At 40.6% G+C, this 14,804-nt stretch overlaps 1 protein-coding gene across 6 annotated transcripts in view; it reads right to left on the reverse strand.

Moving 5' to 3' along the window:
* Positions 1-7,323: 7,323 nt before the first annotated feature.
* The window catches only part of mef2cb (myocyte enhancer factor 2cb), a 69,504-nt gene continuing 62,023 nt past the window's right edge, over positions 7,324-14,804 (reverse strand). For all 6 annotated transcript variants that reach the window (XM_031849220.1, XM_031849223.1, XM_031849222.1 and 3 more), the window contains 4 exons: positions 12,403-12,575; positions 10,911-11,040; positions 10,412-10,547; positions 7,324-10,112 (listed from right to left, as the gene is read on the reverse strand). In XM_031849220.1, coding sequence (XP_031705080.1) covers positions 9,770-10,112; positions 10,412-10,547; positions 10,911-11,040; positions 12,403-12,575 — 782 coding nt within the window. In that variant the 3' untranslated portion in view covers positions 7,324-9,769. The remainder of the gene's footprint in view (positions 10,113-10,411; positions 10,548-10,910; positions 11,041-12,402; positions 12,576-14,804) is intronic.

Here is a 14,804-nt window from a genome sequence, read left to right on the forward strand (position 1 = left end):
GGGGGGTAAAGTCCATCCTTCTGTGTGAGGAGAGGACGTGCTCTGAAATTCAAACAAGTTCCCTCGGTTCTTTTGTTGCACGCACGAACTGAGGCAGCATTGTTCGCGGTCTGGCGTGGACCTCTCCCTCCTTTTCCCTGACCAGGTTACGAAGTGAGCCTCGCAGTTGGGTGGTAATGAATTTGCTGCAGGCGCTTCGCTAACACGCTTTGACAAACGGAACGCATTTACCGGTTTCCAGACAGAGGGGAAATGATTTGCTACATGCAATTCCCAAACTAAGTATAGAATGAGGTCTATAATAAAAAGAAAAGGGAAAACACCGCGCTTTAAACTTCTTTAAATTGTTTTGATTGGATCTGTGTGTACAGTATAAGTTATGAATTTAACCTTGCTCCCAGTGGCCTAATAAGAAGTGATATTATAAGACACAAGCGCGCGTGTCCCCTCCAAAAGTGGACACATACATACACACACACACACACACACACACACACACACACACACACACACACACACACACACACACACACACACACACACACACACAGCCTTGGGAGAGAAGGCAAAAGAAAGATAAGAGAAATATTTCACACAAAAAAAAGTTGAACGAGGTGACCTGTCAGAAGCCAACCTCGTCTTCCGATAATTCTTGATGACATACTTTTATTTATTTAGTGAATAAGTTATAATGCTTGACTGTTTTTGAAAAACGTGTAGGAGCGCTTTACTGTGCAATAATATCACTTATCTCTGTCTTTGGCGCAAAAGCTTTGGGCTGCACATTATCTGTTATTTTCCCCGGTCACATTTTTTTTGATTTGTAGCTATTTTTCTGTTCTTTTTCAGAATGTCTCAGATAAAAATAACAATGTCAGATAATCATCATGTGACTGAAAGGACAGCAGACTGGGAACGCAAAGCATCCTCTCTCATATTACCCCCCCCTCCCTTTGCCTAATTGCAGGCGTAACCATTAGATTCAGCCGGATTCACGTTTTAGTTTAACAGCGAGGCACGTTCAATGACGTAGACAAGCATATCAGCTACGTGCAGCCATATTTAAATACATCAAGGCAATTAGCGCATCAAAATATGCAAATCCCGTTTACTACATAGTCCGCCTGGCCGCAGTCGGAGTAATTTCCCCTCAGCCAGTTCTTGGGTTTTTGTTTGCTGTTTTGAAAGCCAACATAGCCTTGTTTGTTTTTCCAAGAGGCTTCGTTAATGTGAACGGGACAGACGGGAGAGATGAAGAGAAGGGAAACCGTGGCTCCTGCGTGGAAAACCGCCCATGCGTAATGAGACGACCAGCTCCGCCATTCTCAATACTCCGACGCCGTTGGCTCTGGTGTGCGTATTATTTTTAATATTGATGATTATTCAGTTGTTCGATTCGCATTGCACACTTATCGTTCAGTGTTTATGTTTCATGCTTTTGTCTTAAGATCGATGTAAAGTCCTTGTTTATCCGCTTATAGCGATTCAATTTAGTACCTAAAATGTCAGACTTGAAATTCAAATTGTAGGCTAATGAGACGTTGGATGCAGTGACACGATGTCAGCGCCATTGTGGTCTTCTAAAGTTATTCTTTAATCTGAATGATGCAATTCGAAAGGCTTTGAATACTCATATGCAGCATGCATGCATGAACAAAGAGCTATCTGCTGGGCAAACAATAGAGGAGATTCAGAGATAATACCGAGGAGGTGATACTTTAAGATGGAGACGGCTGGCTCATAATAGGAGAATGACACGGGCTGTGCGAAAACTAATAACCAAAAAGTCTCCTGCCCAGTTTGTAAGAAATCCAGTGACGCAGCGCTGACATTTAGGCGACAATTGCTCAGGCTGTCTCTTCCGTGTCCGTGCACGCGCACAGTGGCAGGGACGAGCGTGCGCATGCAAGTGCACTGCGCTTAGAGAAATATATCTACTATTACGACACAATATAATATAGAAGACAGACATTTATATTCAAGTTTCTCTATATGTATTGTTTCCCCGTTTGAGTCGCACTCACTGCGTTTGTGTGATCTCCACAGAGAAAGTTTGTCCTAAATCAAACGTTACAACTTACCTCCAATTAAAAAAATCCAACTGTCCAACTGCTGTAACTCGATTCTTGGCTACGTGCGACGTTTCTTTCAAGTTGGTGGGACGTTTTGCGAACTTAATGGCATCAGCTAAAAAGGATGCAGTCCCGATAGGCTACTCCCCTCTCATTGAACCTTGCTCTTAAACTGCTCGTGGCTCAACACCAGTGGTCGAGCTGGCTCACGTAAAGATATTCAAAGCCACAGGAGTCCAGTACAACCTATAATGGGCTCCTCACTCTAAAGTCATATTCACTCATTGCTTGTTGTGAAATATTAGAATAGTACTTTACTGATAGGTTGCTCGATGGGAGCTTGACTAGCCATCCTCTGTTGTATCACCCACGTTTTTTATCACCACCTTATGAAGGGTACACACACACACACACACACACACACACACACACACACACACACACACACACACACCATGCGTTTACCTTCAAAATGAAAATAACCAAGCTCATTAAGTGTGAAGAGTGTCTAGTGTTTCACACTTTTTTATAAAATTAAAGTATAATTTGTCCAATAAAATACAGGTACATTTATTTTAATGAGTTCATAGAAACGGAACGGGAAAGTGTGTATGAGGAGGTGGTTGTTAATTCAACTAATCTAGGCCAACCTCTAATTCTTTCGATTGGTGGGTGTCATCTCATTTAAAAAAAGAGTTCAGTTCGTTAACACCATTCACTTCTTTCTGGGAAAGAAGTGAGTCAACATTAGCAGGCCAAGTCTCACGAGGTCTTTACTCACCTTTATTTTTTTAATACCACTATATTTCTCTTGACCATAGACAGCTCCAGAGTCTTTAATGGGAGTTAGACAGGAGAGCAGTGCGCTGCGCAGTGGTCCTCATTTGAATCATGGATAGGAGAGACACAATTTATGGACACCGGGTATTCTCCGTGTTCCTGTGGATTAAACGATTTGGCTGCATTTAATAGCCCATAACGGCGTTTTGTGACAGTGCAGCTACCAGGCCGCGTGTTCGAGTCAAAGAAATACAACAGGCTTCTAGATTCCAAACAAATAAGATAAAACAGGGGACAAACAAATACGACAAATTTCCGTATTTTAATTGTATATTATAATGCTCTCATATGGAGCTGTAATGTGAGGCAATAATTTGGCAAATATTTCATTTAAAACGAGGCAAGCTAAATAAGTGTGCGCACATTTCTCTCCAGAAATCACCTGTGAGACAGAAAAACATAATTAAAATACATGACATCAGCGTTATGATGCATTGTGATGCAGTTTGTAACAGAAACATGCGAGCCTGGAAACACTGTTTGGAAATTGGTGTATGAAACACCTCCAAGTTAAATAACCCATGCTGTTTTTTCAATAGCTTAACTGTAGTTTTAAAGGTTTGAAGTGTCTCGTGTACCGTGCAGTTTTTCGCTTTTAGTTATGGACAAACACAAGTCTATAGCTCACATGTTTATTATATATATATATATATATACGTATAAGAGTATTTTTATTATTATCATGTATTATTATTGTTATTGTTGTTATTATTATTATTATTATTATTATTCATATTTTACTTATTTTCAACTTCTTTTCAAATTCGAATCTTAAACAATAAAGTGTAGATTTCAACGGTCAGGGAGGAATATATATCTTACACTTATACTCTCACAAGAAAAACATTCGTTCTTGAAGCAGTTTGTGGAGAGCACACAGGTCTGTCTGTTCGATCTTCGATCTACAGCAAGGAGATGAGGATGAGGAGGGTGAGAGGTTTTTTTTGTTCGGGGTGGGGGTGGAATGGGGGGGGGGGTAAGACGATTAAATGGTGACATCTAGTGGTGATTCTGGAGAATGTTGATGATGGAAATGTGGCCAGCCTGGACGCACACTGAAGTAGGCTGGCTACACGTACACCTGCTGCCACCGCCACCCCACCCTAATGAATGCAGGTATAATTACATACACAGTGGATGCACGTGCACATTCTTTAAATACAGTTCCCTTTTTGTTGAATTGCCACAGCCCAGTCAGATAATATGTCACACCTGACTGGTGTCTGCAAACGGCACTAAACTGGACCTATTCATGCTGTTACAGTTTAGGTTTCTGCAGAGTTAAAACATTATTCAGGCGTACTCATTTATATTTTTATTGGCTATTAGTTAATATAGATATGTTGTCATGATTTTTTTGTAATGGTATTTAGATTGAACCTGAAATGTGCTTTTTCCTTTCATATTCTTTGGCCTTATTCTTGTTTTTTATTTGCCTTGATCACATTGAAGCAAACAGTTCAAACGGTGACACGTTTTGCATCAGCCTGGCCTTTTGAGAAACTGTGAGAACTGTTGTCAAAATCGATTATTTCGGACAGATAATACATGATATGGTGCCTCCACTGACTTTATCAACCTTCTTCACCACAGGCTTCTGGAATTACCCCTTCAAATTCACTAGAAGCTTAATGTAATAAAGCAGTGGAAGGACGTCTTGGAGTGCGGCCTAATTCAAACCTGCGAATGACTTGCAAGACAGTTTAGAATTCATATACTGCAGGAACATCGTCGTATGTGTACATTTATTGCAGTAATGCAGCAAGTAACATATACCGTTATTATATTGGCATATAAACCACCAATTGAGTAACGTAAATCATAGTATGATTTTTAATCAAATTATTTCTCGGTTGCAGCCTTCAGTAGACTGCGAAAGGATTTCACTGGCGTTAGAATTTCGTTATCTTCGATTTTGTGCACACTTGTGCTGAAAAAGGAACGTGTTTGTAGTTACATTACATGTGAAATTTAAGAAAGAAAAAAAGATCCAATTAATGTTTCATCCGCTTGTTTGATGCAAGGTTGTAACACACACTTTCATTTTTTTTATTTTCATTCATTTTGCGTGATGAAAATCTATATAATCATATCTATAATATCTATCTATATATATAGATAGACATATACATGGTACCATAAGCATTTTTTACAATTATAATTAGAAACAGTGAAAGTGTTTCTATTGAAATGATTTGATGTATTGATAGGACTGATTCTTTTAAAGAGAACACAGGGCTGCCCGAGTTTATAAAATATGTGTCCAAACCTGAAATGATTTAAAAGATTAACGTATCGTCACTTCAAGCTCGGGTTGTCTTCTGAGGAGTCAGCCTAACGAGATAAAGATTTGATATGAACTGCATCTTATAATGGCGCGAGCCTGTTCTTTCAAACAGTATTATCCTAGACGCTAACGAAAAAAACCAATAACTCTATAAAAATCATAGATAGTATACTAGCTATATAAAATAAGTTGCTACAGAGATAGGCTACATTGTGAATACAGAAAAAGTGCGAAAAACTCACGAACGAATTTGATTAGACGTTTTGACATTATTGCTTGATTGTTTGTATCTTAACTCGCTATAAATTATAAAGAAAAATAAACACTTGATCTGTAGGTAAATTAAAATATCAAAATACGAGCCATGCAGAAAAGAAAGATCTCAAAGAAGCGTCAAACCCCCAGCTGGGATCAAATGTGTCTAAATTGTGTAAGTGTTTGCGTCTTGACGCCGTCGTTTAATCACACCATCATCTCTTTGTAAATGCGTATCTGTTCTTACTAAGTATTGCATTTTCAGAAGCCAAACATGCATCATCCACTGTCATTATTATTTAATACGCAGTTCTTAACAGCTCCACTGCAGGTTATGTGCGTCAGACAGTCGCCAACGATTGTTACAGGGTAACACGGAAAAAGGAAGAAAGAAAAGGAAATTATTTAACTGAACTTCTTCCTCTTATTCTTCTCTTTCTCCTTCCCCTTCTTTTGGAATGTACTATAGTCCTGAGCAAGCCTAGATCATTTGAATGTTTCCACATCTCTTTGATAAGCAGATCACTGTTTGCATTGTTTATGTACATGTTTTTCCCTGTGACTGTAAGGTACATTTGTATTGTCTATGGCATAATGTATCACTGAGAAGATGATGACGCAACAAGTGCGATAAACCTTGGCTTTAAATGTCAAATAAATGTCTTCAGTATAAATACTTGTGTCAGAAAGCCATATTTTTTAAATGAAAATGAGGCCGTTGTCATTATTTCAATGTCACACAATGTCTTGACTTAAAGGGAAGCTGCTACATGGCACCATACCCTGATATTCATTCATTAAATATTTTCATGTTGAGTTTTTTTTCTTCTGCACAGAAAGTAGAGCCACCGCTTCGAGATGCAAACAGAAAAAAGTCAAACACAATGAAATCACAACAAGTCACATCAGGATAACTAAGAAAGCCAGTAACTTTACTGAAATCTCTGCAAAATACAAAAAGCCTTCCCCTCCATCAGAAGAGACTTTTATTTCATCCTCATACGTTTTCACTACATAAAGCTGAATCAAGTGCCTTGAGTTACAGAGATGTGGATTTTATTTAATACCATCTTAGTCTCAAGTGGCGACAAAGGCCAGCTTATGCCGCTGAAAGCCGCTCTTGCGTTCCAGAAAACATTAGTTCCAAACCTCCACCATTTTCAGGTTTATACAAGCTACATTTGATACTACCAACTGACTTTTTAAGCATTTTAACATATTACTCTTTTGAAAGAAATGTCCTTTTCAGCTTTTGAATACAACTTAAATAAACCACAAACACGGTGGAGCAACAAAGAATCCCATGTGAATGTAGGAACCTTAATCAATGGTATTACATGGTTATTACACATGGCTGTACAGGTGTATAGTCTCCTCTTTTCACTGCAAGTGACTTCTCAAAACATCAGCTGAGGTACTGCTTAGGTAAATTTTGAGGTACCAACATTTAGTCCATTATGATAATGACAAAGAACAACTGGTCAACAGGTGATGATAAATTTAACAAACAGAAAAAAAAGATATAAAGACAAGTTTTCTTTGTTGTCTTTGGTTCAAATTATTGTCAAAACTACAGCACTGTAATCAACCGTGAGGACATGTTGGCATTATTTCAATCAGTGAGCAAGTAGCGTGATAATTAGCTTGTGGTCGGCTTTGATCAAGTGGACAGCAAGCATGTGTTTCACATGATCAGGCCTGAATGATTTTGCCGATTCAGAGCAAATAACAAATTGTAAATACAAAATGTGTTTTTTGAATATAATCTTTTCAATGCACAGGGAGACAAATGAGCAACAAAACAGGTTGGTATTGACATCTAAAGCTACATTTGACTGACTGAAATTGAAATGTGAAACCAATTGTACATTTGAGCAAATTCTTTTATTGTCTTGTTTCAATGCTTGCAAAAACCATAAATGAATGTGAAAATAAAGTTGAGTTTACAACACAGAAATGCCACTGGCTTTGGTTTCTCCACACGTTTTGCTGCCTGAAACATCATGTTTATTTTTTTTCCCAACCTTTTTGTATTGAATTAAAAAAAAGAGAGAAGAACACCATTATAGAGGCTCTGCCCCTGTTTGACTACACAGACTGTATACAGTAACAACATAGTGAACCTGCATGAAATATGCACATAGAAATATTATAACACTTAAGTGACAGCAGATACGGGAGTGGGAGGCAGAGAGATATGTGGCTAGTTTCATTGTTTAAAAAAGAGTAAATCAAAACAGCTATTTATTTAAAATAAACAATTGTGCTTCTTTCATACCAGCATGATCAATTTGTCCTTGTGTATCTGATGCTGAACTGTCGTGTGACATCTGGTAAATGATGTGGAACCCTGTTCTGAAGAGTGGAACATGAGGAGTCACAGGACGACTCCGAATCAAATTAGGTTTGCAAATGATCGGGGGTAATTAATCACAATGCACTCATAAAATTACATTACATAAATATGATTCAAAATAAAAAAAATGTTATTGATTGGATCAGGGCTGGTGCAACATCTGGAACACAAGCTAAGATTTGAAATTGAACTGAACATCGCTATTGTCAATAACATGTTTTACGAGATTAACATTATGAAATTAGATAATTAAGGCTAAGAATGAAATATCTGATGCATTCAAATGCATCTAGACATGGATGGAGGGTCAGTCATATTTCCTCATCAGTATGACAATCATGTACATCATGTGTCAACTTTTATTTCTTGTGTCATCCCCAGTTCCAGCCTCATGACATTTTCCACTAACAGGTTGTGTTCATTCAGGCCTGTCTTTCCCTCCGTCACACAAACCCCGGCAATGCTTTCCAGCTGGTTTTTGAAGGTTAGACTAAATACACGCCTGAACAGCACTGTTCAGGGCTCAAATTAAACAAACCAGACAACATGTGCAACTGCACATAGAAACTCCACTAAGAAACCAACAAAAATTAGTATATATATTTATATATTAGAAAGCTATACACAAGCATGTTAATTTCACAGATTTTTTTTTTTAAAGAATCTTAATATTACCATTATTATATATAATTAGAAATACACGTTTAAAAACAAACCTCTACAAAGATAAAACAGTTCAGCAAAGCATTGGATCTCAGTCTGTCTTTAATGGCTTAGGGCAGCGACGACCTGTCAATTCCCCTCTGGGCGAACTATCCGTCTCTTATTAGCAAAGCTATCAAAAAACACATTCTGGCTTATAGAAACTACAAAAAGCCACAAAAATGCTTTGCATTGTATTCCTTTCATATGAAAATATAAGCAAGTGTATCGTACAATTGTTTTTTATTTTTCCTTTTTTTTGTTTATTAATACTGAATATTAATACTAGATCCAGAGATTTCTTGATTACAGGAACGCAGCTCTTAGATCAAAGGCTGGTCCTCGTTCGGCTCCGTTGGTTTAAGGGGAGCGCTAAGATCATCAAAGGTTCCACGTGTCTAGCATTGGGTCTGCCTGTTTACCTGTACAATTCTTCAAATGTTGCATAATAGCTTTTTCATTTAGTGAGTAAATAAATCTTGTAATGTCTGGCAACTTTTGACCCCTGCCCTTCCCCCCTCGACCCTCTATTTACATAAATACGTTGAACCTGCAACATGACATCATCTAATGTTAACACACATTTTTGCAAGGGAGAACTGCAGAGAAGGTATATAGCAATGAAACCGACACTGTACACATGTATTGTTTGTCCAACTCAAGTGCTAAGGTGTTTTCCATTGGACACACTCACTCTCATGTTCATGTTTTTTTTGTCTTTTTTTTTTGTCTCTAGTCACTGATATATATCGCTGAGGCAAAGTGTAAGTACGTTTTATGAAACAGAGTACCTGACTATTTTTTTTGTTTATTTGTTGATATGCATATATGTACACATACACACACGTGTAAATATATATGCATACGTGATTCTTTTTATCCACACACAATACAATTTATGCATAGTTCCCCAACAGAAATACCCCCAGATGCCATCCCAACCCACACCCACCCTCCCAAACCCCCATTACAACACCCCACTGGTTTATATAATGTCAATATGTATAGCACACACACTCAGCAAAAAGAAAATAAAAAAGGAAAAGAAATTACAAACATATTTTAGAAAAGGGCTGTCCCTTTTATTTCCTTCGGCGTTAACAAGATAAAAGGAGAGAGGCCTTGGGGTTGGGTGGTTGAGTGACTCGTGATATCAGGTGAGAGGAGGAAGAGGATCTGACTTGGGGGGGCATCGTAATGCTGCGTTGTCGGGGGCTCGGGGTAACTCGGGGTACTGCCGGGGAGAGGACAGAGCTATCATGTCGCCCATCCTTCTGACAGGCGCACCCGTTTGATGGAGGGACTCTCGCGCTCGTCCAGGGTGGGCCGGGCAAGTCCCAGAGGTGAGTGGAACTCATTCCTGTGCTCATCACGGTCGCTGCCCTCATGGGAGCTGCTACAACTGCTCAGGCTATCAACGGGGGAGCGTCCCGAGTCCTGGCGGGACGAGGGGTTCTGGGGAGTTGGTACCCCACCGTAGCCCCCCGTGCTGCTGGTGCGATCTCTAGGAGGAGAAACAGGTTCGGACTTGATGTGCAGGCTTTGAGCAGAGGGCAGGGAGAGATTTGAACCCTGACATAAGTGAGAGCTAGAGCAATTTCTGTAGGAAGGAAAGGAAACGCAAAGGGGTTACAGAGTTACAGAGCAAGAAACAAAGTGATTTTAAAGGCAGTCTGTCACAACCAAACATGCATGCAAGCATGCATACACACACAAACACACACACACACTCATATTGAAGAAAACAAGGAGTTGTGATATTTATGTTCGACCTTGCGAGTGAAAGTTGAAAACAGTGAAGGACTCTCGGCGTATCAAAAAATAATCTCTTGTGATTTATGTGTTACATCATGCATTTCACAACAGCACAACACCTCAAATTAAGTTCAATGCACTCACCCTAGCTGGCCGAGGGCTGAATGCTGCATGTTCTGAAGGTGTTGCTGTTGCCACCCGCTCATTGAGCCGAGGTGAAGGGAGCTGCCGCTGTTGAAGCCAGACAGGGAGGACAGGTCTGCACTATTCAGGGAATACTCTGAAAGGAAGGAAAGAAAGGAAGAGCAGGAGGAGGATTATAGGTTGTTCAAAGACGTCAAAGTACAGTTGCTAAGAGAAGGCAGCTCTGATAAAGGCTGCTGTGATGTTACATGAATGAGTTGTGTGTTTGTTGGTGTGACAATAGCACCCTCTGCAGTTGGACCGATGTATTATATTTACATTTGGGAAGTATGTGCAGGTTGGGTTCAAAAACAACACATGTACCTGAAATGGGTCAAACCATTTTTACACAACTTCTAAAACAAAACTTGATTCTTTGGGTTGTTTGGGTATAGTACAGGGGAACTGAAACTATACTAGACTACACTAATTGAATGTATAAAGATCACACAGTACGTACCGGTACCATAAGAAGTAGAGATGGCAGACGGGTAACCGCCCATGCCCTGTCCCGGAAGAGTGGGGGTTGCTACTGATACCACTGGGGTGGCCAATGACTGAGCAGACTGAGAGTTGTTTATTCTCTGGTTCTGTGACAGAGGAAAGGAAGACACACAGAGCAAGAGAGATGGAAGAGGCTTGAGAACTCACAGACAAAAAACAAACAAAAAACTGCAATGAACCAAGAAACTTTTTTTTCTTTAATTTTCTTTAATTTCTTTCTTTCGCTCAACAGATGCTGAGAGAATGAATGTGATGCCAACTTCTGGGGAAATTAATCACTTGACATGCCGCACGGCTGAACCCTGCCAACCCTATCATTTACCACCCTTTTCCGAGGGCCCGCTGTCGCTATAGTAACACCATCGGTCTCCAAGGCAACGCAGGGTAGCGACGGCAAAGGGAGAGACACTTTACCGTAGCAGAGGGGCAGGAAATAATGGAGGTTTGATGCGAAATGAAAGAGAACTCTTTTGTTGCCCTTCATTTCTGAATTCTGAATAATACAAGTTGTGAGCTATACGTGTGCGACGCGAGACTCTTGATGCAGGTGAAAAGATGAAAGGACGGAAGGAAGGAGACAAAACGGCTAAGGCAGAAAAGAGGCCAGGCTGCTTTTACTCTGACGCACCACTGGATGGCACTATGTGCCCTCACAAAACGTCCTCAGAGGTGACATTGGCACCTTCAGCAGACTCAGCAACAATAAAGGTTAAAGTTACTCTGGAGTCGAGACGGCTTTTCCCAGAAACGCTGTATTTTGATGTAATAATGTCAGTAGTGAAGGATAAAACTGAATGCAAATCCAGACATCAGACTGAGGTGACTGCAACGCGCTCAGTACTACAAGGCACATTATGCTCCCAAGAACATTATTTTAACCAGTTTCTTATTAGAAAAGCTTTCAAGTTTCAGATTTCTAAATCTGAGTGGCAGTCTGACTTACCAATAGCAGATCGACATCCTCAGACTGACGGCATTAATAGGGGAGGGTAATAAATTTAAATTAGTGAGTGCGAGTGAGAATATAGAAGTGGTGGTTAAGTGCTGATCTAGGGATGGAGCAGCTGTAGGATTGAGCCAACTGACTGAACTAAAGTGAAAAGAGGATGCTAAGAACTATTGTAACTATACACACCTTATTAGAAAGACAGGAGACATATTCGGGCCTATTGTATAAGCGTCCGCTTACGTATACAGACACAGCAGAGGAAATATATCTGACAGTATATCAGACTTGGGCCAAAGAACATGAAAAACCAAAAGTCCAAGYGTATCTCAAACATGATCTCATCAACCCAAGTCTGATATGAAGAGATGAAAGCAGCAGAGGGGACATGAAAGGAAATCAACAACAGCAAACACACCCAAAAGACCCCCCCCCCCCCACACACAATAGATAGGAAGACATACAGTGGGGAAATGGAAAGAGGGATGGAAAGATTACTCACGATGGAGGGCATGTTGTTCTTGACGCCAGGGGGGATGAGCACACGTAGGTCAGGTTTGCGGTTGTTCATGCCTAAATTCATGGGCGGGGGAGACTTAGCCTGCATGTTCTTGTTCATGCCACCTGGAGAAACCAGCAGACCTGGTGAGTTGCGATGGTTCCCATATCCATTTCCTGAGAGAGCAAAGAAAGGTGGGGGAGAAACATTTAATATTCTTGAATCTATATGTTATTATCAAACCTGCTTCTGAAGTTGAATGAATCTTGGAAAGCCTGCTGTTAATGACAGTGTAGCCTAATGAAGAACTACACCTTGAGCTCCTTTTCACTGTTCCTGTCTCATCTCTACTTCCTGTGGTACACATTTTATTAGCTCACCATTCTGAACAGAGTTGCAAATGATGTTTTATGAAAGTGGTGCACACTGGCAAGGCAGATAGTCAAACAAGCGTGCTGTTTTTTGCTTTGATGATCACCACTGTTTGCTTGGCAGTCATACAATGAAGGCACCCACTTGAGAGGACCTCACCCTCCACCTCTGTCACTGTCAATTAAGGCAACATGTGTCCTGCAACAGCCAGTGAATCGTGTAAAAACATCTAATTACGGGTAGCAAGACCACAGAGGGATGGGACCCATCATTTGGCCATCAGAGCTAAACACATGTGTGGTTCTTCCAGACAAAGACCCTGCCTTGGGGTTTCCACCGGATCAGTCCCCTAAATACGGAGGACCGAGTGCAGCACCCATTTCCTGCTCAAAAACCGGTGGGGCGAAATCACAGCAGATCATAAAAAAAAAACAGAGTGGAGCATTCTTGCAAGTAACATAGTCTTTGTTTCTAACCCAATCCCACAGGCTGTTTTTCCCCTTACTTTTCCTTCCTTCTTCCAAGGGGTAGAACACAGGGCACTGTGTGGACGTTCCCACTTGAAAGACGGGCAGGAATTATACGTTAGACATAAATGAATTTCCTAATCATATACTCCAGGGGAAAATGAGTCGCAGATGTCTTCCTGGGCAATTTCCCTCGCTGATCTTTGTTTAATTTGAGAGCGAGGTTTTTGTTGTTTGGAAATGAAAAGTCTCAAAAGCTCAATTTGAACAATCTGAAGAGTAAACGACCGCTAGCGGTGAGAGAAAAACAGTGTGTGTGTGTGACTGCTGGAGTGTGTATGTGTTTGTGCCTCTGCTGGCATGTGTGAGCATGTACGAGTTGATGTTAACAACCTAGACTTTGTGTGTTATTGTATGTTTTGCTGCATACAACTTTGCATGTGCAAGGTTCTACATAAGTAACATTTGTCTGTCACACTGAGAGTACGACTTGAGACTCTACGAGACATGCTGTATGACTTCCTTTGCACGAGCCATGCATATGGATGCACGTGTGTGTTTTGTATTGGACCCTCTTAGTTCCAGTGTCAATTTCACATTAGCGAAGAGGCAGCTGCCTCTTCAGTTTTCCTGCTCTCTCATTCTCATGGCTGGCCCTTTGTGAGATTGAGTGGGTGCATGTGGAGATAGATGAATGAGACCTCACACACACACACACAAAACGCACACACACACACACACACAGACACACACACGCACACACACAGCACACATACACACACTTTAGTAAATAACCCAGCAGGAAGTACATCAGTGTTTCTGTACAGATGAATTAAAAAAAGAGACTGAGCTTTAGAGAGACATTAATACACACTTTGGTCAAGATGACACGGACTTCATCTTGGTGACAGTTAATCAGACATCTGTGTATTGCCGCCCTGTGGAGATGGCTGCAGTCCAATCAATTATCTGCTAGATGGCTATGATCATGAGTGGCAGAGGCCAGTCCTTAAGCGCTTCGAAAGTAAAATCATTGGCTAATTAAGCTAATGAAGCAAGAACTGTGACTCAAATCATTCTATTCTGTAGCTTTTAGGACAGTTGAATTCAATACGGACACATTGGCTCAACTATAATATCAGCTGAAGACACTGCAGCCAGGGTTCATTTCAACTCCCTTCTTCAAATGCTACTCTGCACACTCGAGCTGCGGCGCAGGCTGGCGTCAACCGTTTACAGGAAGTACCAAAATTAAACACAGCTCAACCAGGAGTCTGTTTTGCTGCAGTTTAAAATTCACATATAGAGAACAACATCTGATCGGAGATCACGATAAACAGCTTTTTGTTATTTCTGAGGTGTGAAGGGGACAGCTGAGGTCAAAGCTGAAGGATTGCAATCTGTCACTCTAGGTGTCATGGTTACAACTTATTGCACCTCGAGATACATGTGTTTGACAAGCCACCCCTAGAGTGTTTGTTCCCGCTCTCTCTCTCTCTCTCTCTCTCTCTCTGTCTCTCACACACACACACACACACACACACACACACACACACACACACACAC

This window comes from Anarrhichthys ocellatus, unplaced genomic scaffold, assembly GCF_004355925.1.
Source record: "Anarrhichthys ocellatus isolate YVR2014 unplaced genomic scaffold, GSC_Weel_1.0 scaffold9, whole genome shotgun sequence".
Classification (NCBI taxonomy): Eukaryota; Metazoa; Chordata; class Actinopteri; order Perciformes; family Anarhichadidae; genus Anarrhichthys; species Anarrhichthys ocellatus.